Source organism: Clarias gariepinus, chromosome 19 (assembly GCF_024256425.1).
Source record: "Clarias gariepinus isolate MV-2021 ecotype Netherlands chromosome 19, CGAR_prim_01v2, whole genome shotgun sequence".
NCBI lineage: Eukaryota > Metazoa > Chordata > Actinopteri > Siluriformes > Clariidae > Clarias > Clarias gariepinus.
This window is the reverse complement of record NC_071118.1, coordinates 10,860,515-10,873,403: the sequence shown is the minus strand read 5'-3', so window position 1 is coordinate 10,873,403 and position 12,889 is coordinate 10,860,515. Positions and strand designations below refer to the sequence as shown.

At 42.4% G+C, this 12,889-nt stretch overlaps 1 protein-coding gene across 1 annotated transcript in view; it reads right to left on the bottom strand.

Moving 5' to 3' along the window:
• Positions 1–12,889, bottom strand: part of zbtb16a (zinc finger and BTB domain containing 16a) — a 104,169-nt gene that overhangs the window by 6,049 nt on the left and 85,231 nt on the right. Inside the window, exons 5-6 of the mRNA XM_053479195.1 lie at positions 3,891–4,061; positions 15–182 (exon numbers count right to left, since the gene is read on the bottom strand). Of these exons, the coding sequence (XP_053335170.1) occupies positions 15–182; positions 3,891–4,061 (339 nt within the window). The remainder of the gene's footprint in view (positions 1–14; positions 183–3,890; positions 4,062–12,889) is intronic.

Genomic DNA, 12,889 nt, shown 5'->3' with positions numbered 1-12,889 from the left:
GGACTGAGACGTACCTGTGTGCACACGGTAATGGGTCTCCAGCTGGTGTTTGAGGCTGAACTTCTTGCCGCAGCCATTACATTCATAGGGCTTCTCTCCGGTGTGGATGCGCTTGTGGCCCTTCAGCGTGCTCTCATCACGGAAACAGCTCCCGCAGAACTCGCACTCATACGGATGGTCACCTGCCAATACAGACATTGTTTAGGGATTCGGGAGGTTTAAAACAGAGAAATCACTTAAAAGTAAACCATGATCTGACCATTAACTTCAATTGTATATAAAGAAGAATTCTTAAAACATTCGCTACAAAATAATTGATAATCCACAGTGATAGCCAAAGGAGGAGAGACTCCCCTGCTGACTTTTGATTCCTTTAAAGTTTTTTTTTTTTTCTTCCCCCCCCCACTCCTGAGCACCATATTAAAGAGGTTTTTTTTTTTTTCTTGCCAATATCGCCCTTGGTTTGCTCACCGGGGGTTCAGACTCTGATGTCTGGAAAGCTGCTTAGCGGAAGTGTGTATTGTAAATTGCCACAAAAAAAAAAAAAAATCCATTCCGTTTTGTTGGATTCTATTCCATTCTTTATATTCAATTCAGTTCTATTAAATTCCATTCGCTTCCAATTCTGACATTTTACCCACAGTGTCCAATTTCCTTCTTTTTCACTCGTTGTTGCATTGTCACATTCCTATTCTTCTTCAGGGGGTTACTAAGCAAAGTGAGAGTCAGTGATCAAAATATCATAGCTATAACGATTTGGCTGGAGATAATACAAATACTAAAGTGTCAAGCAACATGGAGATGACACTAAGTGTGACAAAACAACATCTCATTTACAATTCATCACCCTCTTCTTACAGGCCAAGTTTCATCACAACATTCTCAGCGCCTAGACGTGCATGTAATGCATATTCACATGTCAATAATCTGGGATATTACGATATGCGAGGGCGCACCATCTTGCCCTTTGCTAATTGCTTTCCTGTGCCTGACTGCCAGCCGCTCATATATCATTCCGGGCCTGTACAGATGCACGACGCTGCCAGGCGTGTAATGTTCTCGATTAATGCATTTCGCTACGCCGCCGAAGGTTTAAGTCCTCGCGAATGACCTACGTGTTTCATTATCTGGCTGTCCGAGTGCCACCGTGCCGAGGAATAAATTGCATTTCTCGTTATGTACTGTCATGCTTGGCCTCTCGCCGCTCCTGTTACGAGACAATGTCAATTTCCTCGGGCAGGTTAGGAGACTGACGCACCTAAATGCTCGGCACATTGTACATTCGCTTGGCTATTTGGGCTGAAATGTCACTGCTTCTCCGTTCAGTGGAGTAAGCTAGTCTAATGGGGACAGAAAGAATAACAGAAAAGAGAATCAAGCATAAGGGGGGGGAAAGAAAAACAAAGAAGGGTGGTAGAGAACAAAATCAATAAAAGTGACAGTCTTTATTTGTCTGCATGAAGTTATCTGTGCCTCATGCTGTAAGACATTCTGCTCTTTCTAGTGTCTCTGCCGCAGCACAGGGTGCAATCCATCACGGTCTGAGCTGAAGCGCCTGCACGCGACAGGAATAGTAATCCCTCCAAATTCACCTGCCTTTAATTGTGACTAAGCCCACGTCTCAGTCAAAGACATCTGCGCCGAGCCCAGAGAAAGCTCCCCGCTCTCGGCGTCATAGAGTAAAATTCGGTGGCTTACTCCTACGATCAGTACAAGCATCTTTAATCTTTATTTGACAGAATAATTGGTGACAGCTCGCACTTGACACTACAGGGCACAAATTCATATATCCAACACAAAGCATTATTTTGGGCTGCCGGCGTCGTGTAAATTCAGCGCGGCGCTTCCGCAGACACGAGTTGAACTGCTTATCAAATTTCGCAGCGATTCGGGGGGCTTGGCACGGCTTAGCTTTGTTAGGAATACATTAAGCTTGGAGGCAGTAAAGATACGAGGCGATAGATCAAGATGCTGCCATCAGCGTCTGTTGCTGTGTTTCTGCGACAAGGAAAGCCATCAGGCGCAGACAGAAGAAGAGCCTGGGTGGAGGGGGGCATGGGGGAGGCTTGGGGGCTGCCACCTGCGTCCTCGTGCCTACAGGGGGGCATGTGGCATGCTGCTGTACCTGGCAAGGGCATGTGGGTGATGCCTGCAGCCCGGCGTGGCCGAGGCTCGCGGCCCAGTTCATTATGCACTAAGCGGCGTAAATCAGGGATCCATCACTGCCAGTGCCTCGGCTGGCCCGCGCCATCAAACACAGCTGCGAACACAAAACACCCACCGCAGATGGAAAATAGGCACCGAATAAAACACAGGCGCGGCAACAACAACGGAATATTAACGAGGCCCAGCCGGCAGTGAGAGCCTGCATGGGGAGGGACTGAGGGAGCAGCCATGATGATTAACCCATAATGTATGCCAGCAGTTGCTCACACTGTATGTGCAAGTGTATTCTGCAGTATTCCTGAAGGTATTTTGTATCCTTTACATTGCAGAGTCCCTGTGAAAAGTGTACATGGAACAAGATATTCATTTGAGGCACTCGCGCAACAGATATCCTGATCAACACGCCCACACAAATACAAAGTTATGGGAATATATTGGACACAGAATTTCAATCAGGCTTCTGTTTGAGGAACCATTTGACTCGAAAAATGATCACCACCACCACCAGACGGAATATTAATTTAATACCGAGTAGGGGTTAATTATTGGTGTGTATGTGTGTCTGCTCCTAATGCTGAACATCAGTGTGTTTTTACACCAGTGATCCCTTCTGTAGCATGAGAAAAATATGAATGAGATTAAGATGATCAAAGGAAGACTAAATGAGAGCACTGGCTCTTTTTCTCCTCTTTAAAAAAAAAAAAAAAGGGTCTTATTTTTGGCGCTTTTTTGCCTGGGCCAATTGCATTTTTTTTTTAAATCCCTTGACAAAAGCTCCCACATCACATTAAGCGGGTGCTTGTGACGGCTCATTGTAATTTAATACACGCCTACAGAGAATTGGGTTCAAAGAAGCGCGACGAGACGCTGCATCTTTCCCTCTTCCCTCCCCGCGTCTCTCGTCTCGGTGGCGGAGGAGGGCCGCTGACATTTATGCGCACTGGAGGGAGCGCCGGTGTGTCGTGTCCGATGCGGCGTCCGGCGCAGATGAGCGAGCTACAGTACCGCACCCGAAATAAGGGCTGGGCTGGCGTAAACAGACGGCCTCAGCTCATCTCGCCACCTTCGCTTCAAATATTTATCCCAGGCGCGGTAGCCTGGAGGAGCTTTGACACACCAGCCTGTTATTTAAGGTCAGAGACTGAAAGCGGGAGGGAGGGGAGGAGGGGGGTTTCGAGGGAAAATGGGATTCGCGTAATGGAGGCTGTTCCCTGAGTCACCTCATCTGCTCGGTTGCACATCAGGCCATATGAGAGAGGGATGGGCCGCGGTGGACCGCACACATGCCGAATAACAGCGCTGTCACAAGCCATCACGTTGCAGGGCCCTCCACTAAATGATCTGTCAATTCGGGCTGCTATTCACCGACACTGGCGTAGCACCTGAACGGCATGAGCGATCAAATACCAAGCGCTACAGTGTTGATCCTCCAGCCAGGCTACACTCAGAGAAATACACAGGGTACAATTATGTGACGGAAAATATCTTGAAAGCATCAGCCTCGTGAGTTCAAACATGGAACGAAGTGGAGGGATTACAAATTCAGCATGTTTACAAGTAAACCCATCAAAGCAACTTAACTATTTGGCCCTTCTATAAACTAGGGTGCATGTGAATTTTTTTGTTTATTTGATTTTGGCATAGCTCAGGGAACATCTGGACTGTAAAGCAGCAACCCCTTTCGCAAAAGCGGGTTGTATCTCAGGGTTTGCGCGGGGGTTTACCTGTGTGGGAGCGAAGGTGGCGTTTGAGTGCCGTGTGGCTCGGGAAGGTGCGATTGCACTCGCTGCAGATGTAGCTGCGGACCCCAGCGTGGACCTCCATGTGCTGCTGCAGGGCCGTCTGCGTCTGGAAGCGCTTCCCACAGAGCAGACAGAAGATGGCCATGTCTGATCCTAAAGAGAGAAAAATGAAGGAAATTTGTTATTCACGCATTATTCACAGTTGCGCAAATCAAGTTTACTGGAGCATAGATGTGTCTGAAAAATATGAAAGCTAATTATTTTTGTCGACATAGACGAAATATTTCTAGCACGGTTAGAATGTTAATCTGAACATTTCCAAAATTATGTTAAGCTCAATTTTTCATACAAATGGCCACCTTATTCGGTGACATTTCTTAATGTGGACAAACTTGTGCATCATACCTGAGGAAATTACTGACACATCACATACCTTTGGTCCCATTTCCACTATTACTTTTTTCTCCACATGTTAGCTAACTGAAACACTGGCAGCACACAAAAGCAAATTAAATAAAAAGTGTTTCTACAATGATTTGGGAAGCATTCTGCCAGCATGGATTGGTTCCACTTCACCCTCCCATTACAGGAAATGGTCACTGCAAATGGTAAATACCGTAATATGCTATGGACTTCAAAATCACCAGAGCTAAACGCAACACCAATGGGAAATTTTAACATGATCTATTACAGTGCTCTCCAACAATATCATAAAAAAAAAAAAAAAAAAAAACTCATAAGGGAATATCTTTCTGAAGAGCAGTTTCACCTTTCCTGTACACGTTTTAGCGACGTATAAACTCAACGGCAATGTGCACTGAAGCTGTACTGGTGGCCCGTGATGGCTGAACTCCTTACTAAGACGTATTTAAATTATACCCCCCCCCTTGTCACTGTCTTTCTAAATAAAACGCTCTTTGTTAACTAGCATTAAGTAATCAGGACAAAAATCAAATGTGCACCTTCAGAAAGTGGGCCCAGCTGTTTGCCTCAGTCTATAAAGACACAAATAGGCGAGCTCTCTTGCCTCTCACACTCTCTGACACAAACACACACACACCACAGACTTTTTCAATTACCAGTCTCCAGAAAATTCTGGGGAAAGAGGGAGTGTTTTGCGCTCGGCTTCTATTTCATCAGTCAATAATGCATCTTTGGGGCAAAGCTGCCACTAATTTAAAAATCTATGAGGAGCCTCAGCATCGTGTTCATAAACATGGATCAATCAGTGAGAAAGAGACAGAAAATGATGGAGAGACAGAGGGAGAGAAAGAGAAAGAGAGAAAGAGTAAAAGAAACAAGACAGGAGCAAGCCGTGTTCTTAAATCTCAGACTGTGCAGCTGAATTGCTGCTTCTCTGCAAATAAATACTGACAAGGCTTCCTGCTGGCTCTCTGGCTGTCCAAGTCGCTCTCTGCTGTCTCTCTCTCCCCTACTTTGCTGCTTCCTGCTCTTTATTTATCAATGAAAAAAGGGGGCCATTGACTGGAGATGATTGCGACGGGAGCCCCAGCAGCATCGGGAGGCTTGGGAGAAGAGCCGAAGGACAGACAGCGTTCTCTTATGTCATCCGGCGAGGCTGATTCAGGACGGGGTGTGCTCCGTGGCATTCTGAAGGTCTAAAAAAATGCAAACACTGTCTTGAGTTTTAGGGGCCGGAAGATGTAAGATAGAGAAACGGGGGAAATGATGGTTTAACTGGGGGAGGAAAGGTGGCAGGAATGCAAGAGGTTAGATCTGGATTCTGGTCTTTGACCTAAAGGACGTAAAAGGTCTGACCAGGTCTTGGGACATGTTTGCTTTTTAAATTCCTATCTCTCTTGAACCTAAAATGTGCGAAGGTTGATTAAGATAATTATACCTTTTTTGCTTTAGATTGTATTCGGTATTAGTGTATATAGAGCCATCATGGCTGAAATTACAGGTTTAAGACAATGTTGCAATCTGAAGCAAGGTAGAAAGCAATGACCACTGAATGAGTATTGAATGAATAGTTAGGGCATTTGCATTCATAACCGAGTATGTGTGTGCATATATCTACACAGCAGACAGACTGCCCTTTCACCCCAGTGCCTAAACATATCCTGCATGTAATTAAGCAGTGGCACAATAGCCCACATTCATTCGGCTTGAAGTGAAAAATCTACCTAAACAAATAGGAAAATTCATGGAGTTAACAAGTTTTATGCACTTGTACAATGGAGCTGCCATCATTGGATACTTTATCAGGTCTACCCATCACATTGGTCCATCTGTCCATCAACTGACCAGGGCTATCAATCACCAACCATGGATGGCTTTAAGCCTCAATAGAGCTATATCGCGATAGTACAAAGCTACACTAAAGTCAGTCACTATCCTTTAGGTTTTTACCCAATGGCCAAAAAGTATTAAGTAATTAACAAATACGGCAATGAAGAATTTACTCATGCTGGTCAATATAACATTTAATGTTATAAATTAAATATTTACAGATTTTATGCTCTTCCTGTTGATGATCTTTGTGTGATTTATGAAAAATAATAATGGGAAACGTAATGGAACATAAAATCATACAAAGTCTGCAAATATTGTATTAATTAGACTGAACATTAATATAAACCTTTAAAGGTTCCATGTACAGTACAACACTATAAAGCTAGTGTTTACCCTTTTCACCAGTTTAGAAGTTATACAAAGGACCCTTTGAGAAGCCTTTATTCTCACAGAAAGCTACCCATACTTTAAGAATAGAAAAATAAGTTGGACCGAGTGCGTGTTCCTGAGGTATGCTCCGAATCCAACATGGCCCAGATTATAAAATTATTTAAATTGATTTAACGATACAATAAAATTTGTAATTTAATACTGGTCTATCTATACTTCATCTGGTATCAGTTCCCCAGTTAGGGCTTTTAATTTTGTAGACCAAGACGCTTATGTAAAATGGCATTGATTTGTGGATATTGTAGTTATTTATGAAAGCAACTGTTGATGCTTAATGTCCTTTTTACTATTTAGTTGGGACTGTTCTCAGCAAAGCTCTGACACTGACATGATGACATGGTAGTTGGTGTCAGGTATACCAGCGATGGCCCATTTCCATATTGTACGAGGTAGGGGGTGGCTGGCAAATCTGCACAGCAACACATGGGCTACAGTCAGTAATAGTGCTCTTATATGGTGGGTACCTAAAAACTGTTCATTCAGAAAAGAAAACAGGCTTTGAATGAAAAAATAACTACCACTTATCCTGTGTTTCTTTCGAAGCAACAGTACAGAGGTGAGCAAACAAGCCAGCAAGAAGTCAATTACTCGCCAGTAATGCTTGCAAAATTACACTCTTCCACAGCCACTGATAATTTTTCTTGTTTTTTTTTTTTAATCAATCAGTGATAGATAAAAGGACTGCTTTTAACAGCTAAAACACTGAAAACAAAAAAAATGGGAAAGAGCAAAAGCTAGCTGATAAAGCACCCATGAAAAGGAAGTGCGATGTCCATCTGCTTGGTGTTAGCTGAAATTAAGTGTTCCACTGTGAGAAGTTAGGAGAGACAGGGGAAAATGGACTGGCTCTGTGAAGCCAAGGTACAGAGAGAAAAAGTGTGTGTGAGAGAGAGAGAGAGAGAGAGAGAGAGAGAGGAAGGGGGGGGCAGAGAAAGAGAGCCAGCCACCTCTATTACAGTGTAAAATTGAGTCGGACAAAGTGGCACCTGGACGAAGGAGTGCTTTGCCTGCTGCTGCCTGCTCCTGCTGGAGTTTTGGCATAATTTACCTCCACTCATGTGTCTATTTGTAAGGGTCTCTTAGCTCTACTTTCACTGTTAAGTTAATGGGCCTGGAGAGCCACTGGCTGTTACTTAACGATGGCTGCACTGTGCTGTTCAGGCACTGCGGAGGAGACATTACATGCACACACACACAGCGAATAAATGGAATATGCCTGCTTTGTTTGTGTGATCTATAGTCTGCAGTCGAGGTTATGGCGAAAATTAAACAGGCAGGAGAAAACAATGCACTGATTAAATTGAAACACGCAAAGTGGGGACGAGAATGGAGGCGCTCCGTCTGTCAACGCGATGGGGGGAAGAAGCACCATGAGGCCGCGTGTGTCATTGGAAAGCCAGCGAGACTGTAGTCAATTAGCTTGTTTTTCATTTCGGCGGTGTTGATGGAAAACAAACTCCTGCTGCTCTGTCTGTCACCCCAGCAGTGGGGTGCGATGTCACCTGTTGCTCAATGAAGATCTCCCCATGATGGCGCCGACAGAGAGGCACGCTGCTGCTCGGATCTATTCCATAGCAAAATCGCGCACCCAGAATACATGCCTGGGGAAATTTCTACTGCCGCGATGCAGTTTAGTTCATGTGTGATGAACCTGGTATGTGGTGAGAATGCAAAAATGAAAATTAGGAGTGTGTTAGTAAAATGTACCCACTGTACACGGTTGATAGTGTACATTATAAAAGGAGTATTCTAATAAACTTTGAAAAGGCCTGGCTTAAAATAGGTCCAGATGAGCAACTTGCACGATTAAATAGTGGCAACATCTAACTTTAAATGCTTATCCATGAGGATTAGTTAACGGCTATAAATAGGACAAATTAATTTGAAGTGATAATGTTTTTTCATGCACTGGCAGGTTATATTACCACTTTTGACTAACACCACAGACTTCAAAACAAGGAATAAACACATACTTCTCTATCCAATTAGTTTAAAATATTATGTTTTCATCAACTTTTTTACCATGTTGCAAATTTAGATGGCAAATGTAAAACTGCAGAAAAAAGTCTATTAAATGTGTGAAAACATTAAATTTTCAGGCAAAAAATACACACCACCTACACATTTTTTTCTCCCTTTCCTTAATGATTGTCATGATGCGCAAAAAGTCAAACTGTTCCTTTGTCAAACTGTTACATTAACAGAATTTGTGACTTACAAGCATTTTATGTTCACATGCAACAACCCTTATGAGGCCAAGCGCCTTAAGAAGCTGTGATGCAGTAAGCATGCATCATTAAATCTGAACAGAACAGACAAATAAAACAAGGGTGAGCATGAAATGATCTTGTAGGCTGTGGGTCTTACTACTGTAAGTGTGTTGCATTAAGTATGTTAGGGAGTGAGTGGTAGAGGGTAAGGCTGTCCGGCTGCGTGCTTCAGACTCACGTACACATTGGCTGTGTGGTATGCATGCTTCTAAGGGAGTGGCTGGCCTGAACAGCAGGAGGGGGTAAGAGGTCATGGGGCAGCTGCACGGGCCAAGTGTGGGGTGGAGGAGGTGGGCGCTTGGGGGCACAAGGGGTTTGGCAGCGTCAGTGAGTTTTTGAGAACAATAGAGGGACGCAGGAGGCCTTACAATATGGCTGACCTGCTGCCAAAACTCTGCCTCAATGGATACATACTGTAGAAGCATGTGGTAAAGGAATAAAACTCAAAATGCACAAGTTCACAAATTTACAACACTACCATCAACTCTCCATTTGTGACAGAAGTGACCCACTTTAATGATTTTGTCTTAAGATCTAAAGGCATACATGAGCATACCATGGGTCCAGTCAGGGGTTTACTTTGCTGGAAGCTGCTTGATTCAGTGCTTGGGTTTTAAAGGAGAGAAAACAGCCATTTTGTACATTTCCTGAAGCATTCATTCAGTAACTCAATACTCAATAAAACCCAACACCTTGGGGTTCTTGTGCTTTTGCAACAAATTGACCAACCTGACCAAACAGTAAGAGATGAACCACATGCATACAAACACCTGTTCGCCTTATCCTGTCCTCCTTTATATCTTTAAAAAAAAAAAATCAATCTGAAACAAAGTTTGCGCTCAAAATGACATGCTGTACATACTACTTATATTAAACCCATCCAAAATGAGCATGTAGTACACAGTTTCTAAAGAAGATGATTGTTTTCAGGATGGCTAAGACAAGCATTGTATATTGAACAGCGCTCATGATTATCATATCTAATAGAAATGGGGAGGGAAACAGGGGAACAGTGAGTGTACCAAGGGCTGGCATAAGTGTACTAAATATCTTAGTTGTACCTCGGTGTAAAAAACAGCCACAAAAACATGATATTGCATGATTGGTTTTGTGAATCTACAGTTCTTCATACTCAAAAGATTTGTTTAAAAAAAGAAGAAGAAAAAAAGACAGACGAGACAACAATGAGACTTATAGTAACAAATTACATTTCTTAAATCTAAGAGAAATAAAAAATCTAAAATAAAAAAGGTAAGGCTCATATGTGCCACTTATCTAAATATTCCAGTACTGTATGTTTCAATAGCTGTAGTTAAGCTAAGTTAATGCTAATGCTAACCAACAATTAAATAGCTTGTAAGTCTGCAAATATTAATCATTATAATTCACATTTTTCTTAACATATTTTTGTGGCTGTATTAGTTTTAACCAGTTAAATAAAAGATTTTTTTTTTTTATATTTTGTTGAATATCTCGTCCACTCTAAAGTAACTTGATACAGAACAAAGTCAGCTAATTCTGCTATTACTGGACTTAGCATACCTGCTCCAAAACACATTTTTTACCAAGATATTTTGTATATATATATATATATATAACCCTATACACGCACTGTATTCTCAGCATGTTAGGATTTTAAGAATAAGTAATTGTCAGTGTAATCAGTGAAGCAGTCTGAGGTAATTTTAAGGTAATGCTAACATACTTCACAGGTCAGTTTAACTAAATGAAAGTCATGTGACTTAAAATGTCAATTTATTTACATATTATTCTGTGATAAACAATAACATTACACAGTGTGTATATACATAAAGAAGAGTACCTGTACCACCATGAATATATAAATTGTCATGGTAGTAAGAGCAACTCATCTTCGCTACATCACCCACTGGTTGATTATTTTTCTACAACACCAAGCCACCAAATGTTTTATTCCCTGTATAATATACAGTATACAATGCTACACAGGTATGTTGTTTTGAACACTCAGTGTCTAATTCTGAGAGCGAAAGAGCACTCAGAGAAGCACCAGCAATAAAAAGAGACAAGACAAGCAGAAGGAAGGATGAAGGGACGTTTCATGAATCTCTAAGACAAGACACTAGAGGCAGCTGAGGCGTCAACAGGTACAAACTGTTCCAGCGGTGCTGTGTGTGCGCGCACACGCTTGTATATCTGTTTGTGTATTAATGTGATGAGTCTGCCGCCTCGCAGTGACCAGCTTATTTGTTCACTCACGAAGGCTAATGCCTAATGAGGCCAGACTACAGGAGAACCACACGTCTACGTAATCCTGCCAAGTGTCTGGATATAATGTGGTATTAGAGTTGCCTCTGGCTGGAGAGAGCTGCTCTGACAGCTCCGCTCCACATTACAAAGCACATGATAGTAGCGATTGCAGCCTTAATGCATTCAAAATGCATTTCTCTGACAAGAAAAGCAAAAAGAAGAGCCCAAATGAATTGTTTATTGATCTAACAGGAGGAGGGATGGTGTGTGTGTGCATGGGCGAGAGAGAGAGAGAGAGAGAGAGAGAGAGAGACGGCAAAAAATAAAAACATTTTGCTGTTCTACTGTTGCACATGCACTGGCATCAGGGGTTTCCTATACACATCAGTAGTGTAAAAAATATGAAGCAGTCCTTTATAACAATACACCTTTCATAAACAATGAGACAAGGGGCTTTGAGATTTTCGCACCAATAATAGCCACAGATAATTCATGCTCATGCTGGTCGGCTGTAGTCTGGGCATGGTGAGATGCACAGCTCATGAACAGATTAATGTCACCAGATGTCATTGTAGATGCCATATTAATTACCTCGAGATAATGCCATGGAACCATATGGTTCATCTAGTGTCCGTTTAGACAGAGAAAATGTCTTCATCACTCATAAACCCCACTTGGAGAAAAGGGAAAAAATTGGCCCAAATAAGTTTGACAGGTGTTGAAAGCAGATTCTTCATAATTAACTGAGCTATCGCTGATATGATTGGAAAGGACAGACTGTAAACAAGTCCGTTCATGAATACTGTATGATGGTTGGCCCGAATAAACCTTCATCCTGTCTTGAGAGCTTTATTTGATTTTCTTTTATGGATAGTGTATGGTAGTTAAATCAGCTGCATGATTGGTTTGCATGCCATGTCTTTAGTTAAAAGAGTAGCTTATTGATTTAAAGGTGCAGTTTGGGATGTTTTTTTAGTCTTCTGATGCCTGCAAGTTGAATTGTAAATGCTATGGAAACAAACAAGCCCTTCCCTGTCACTATCTGACCCCACCCACTCTGCTGAAACCATATGAAGTATAAAAACGGCTGCCTTTGGGAGCGTGGCGAATTTTCAGGCTGGACAAAATATAAACAGAAGTCTGAATTGAAGAAACTAGCCATATCCATTGCATGGGGGTACTGTGAATCACAAATATTTTAAGTACCTTAAAAGCATATGACGACAGGTCTGAGAACATTTCCAAACATTACAAACCACATCCTTAATCTTAAATAAGGTGAATTTTGTATCAGGGCTGCCTTCCTGTACCACTCCATGTTGCGCACAGGTTTAAAAGCACAGCGGTGTGCCTTTAGGAGAGTTTACAGTGCACGGCTGTTCCTCGTCTTGACACGGGATCGTGTCAAAGCAAAGACCAGGCTTGCTTCTCCCCCATTTCGCAAATCCGATTTAATCAGACAACCCTCACGGTGCAGCTCCCGTTAAGAAAAAGGATAATTAGTAAACAGGCAGCCTCTCCTTGGCTTCATTGGCATTCGAGCTGGGATAGTGTGTCACATTTAAAATGCAGCCTGATGAAGTCTACAAAATCAAACCATTTGTTACTCCTATTGAGGAGGCTTCAGGCCAGTGGCAATTAAATTGGAATTAGCGTCGGGGAATGAGATACGGTAGATTCATACCAAGAAGGTGAGCATGGCTGGAGGATGTCTCTGCAGTTTACATTGCTGGCAGACAACCAGATTTTTACTACATGCATGTATCTACAAATGTA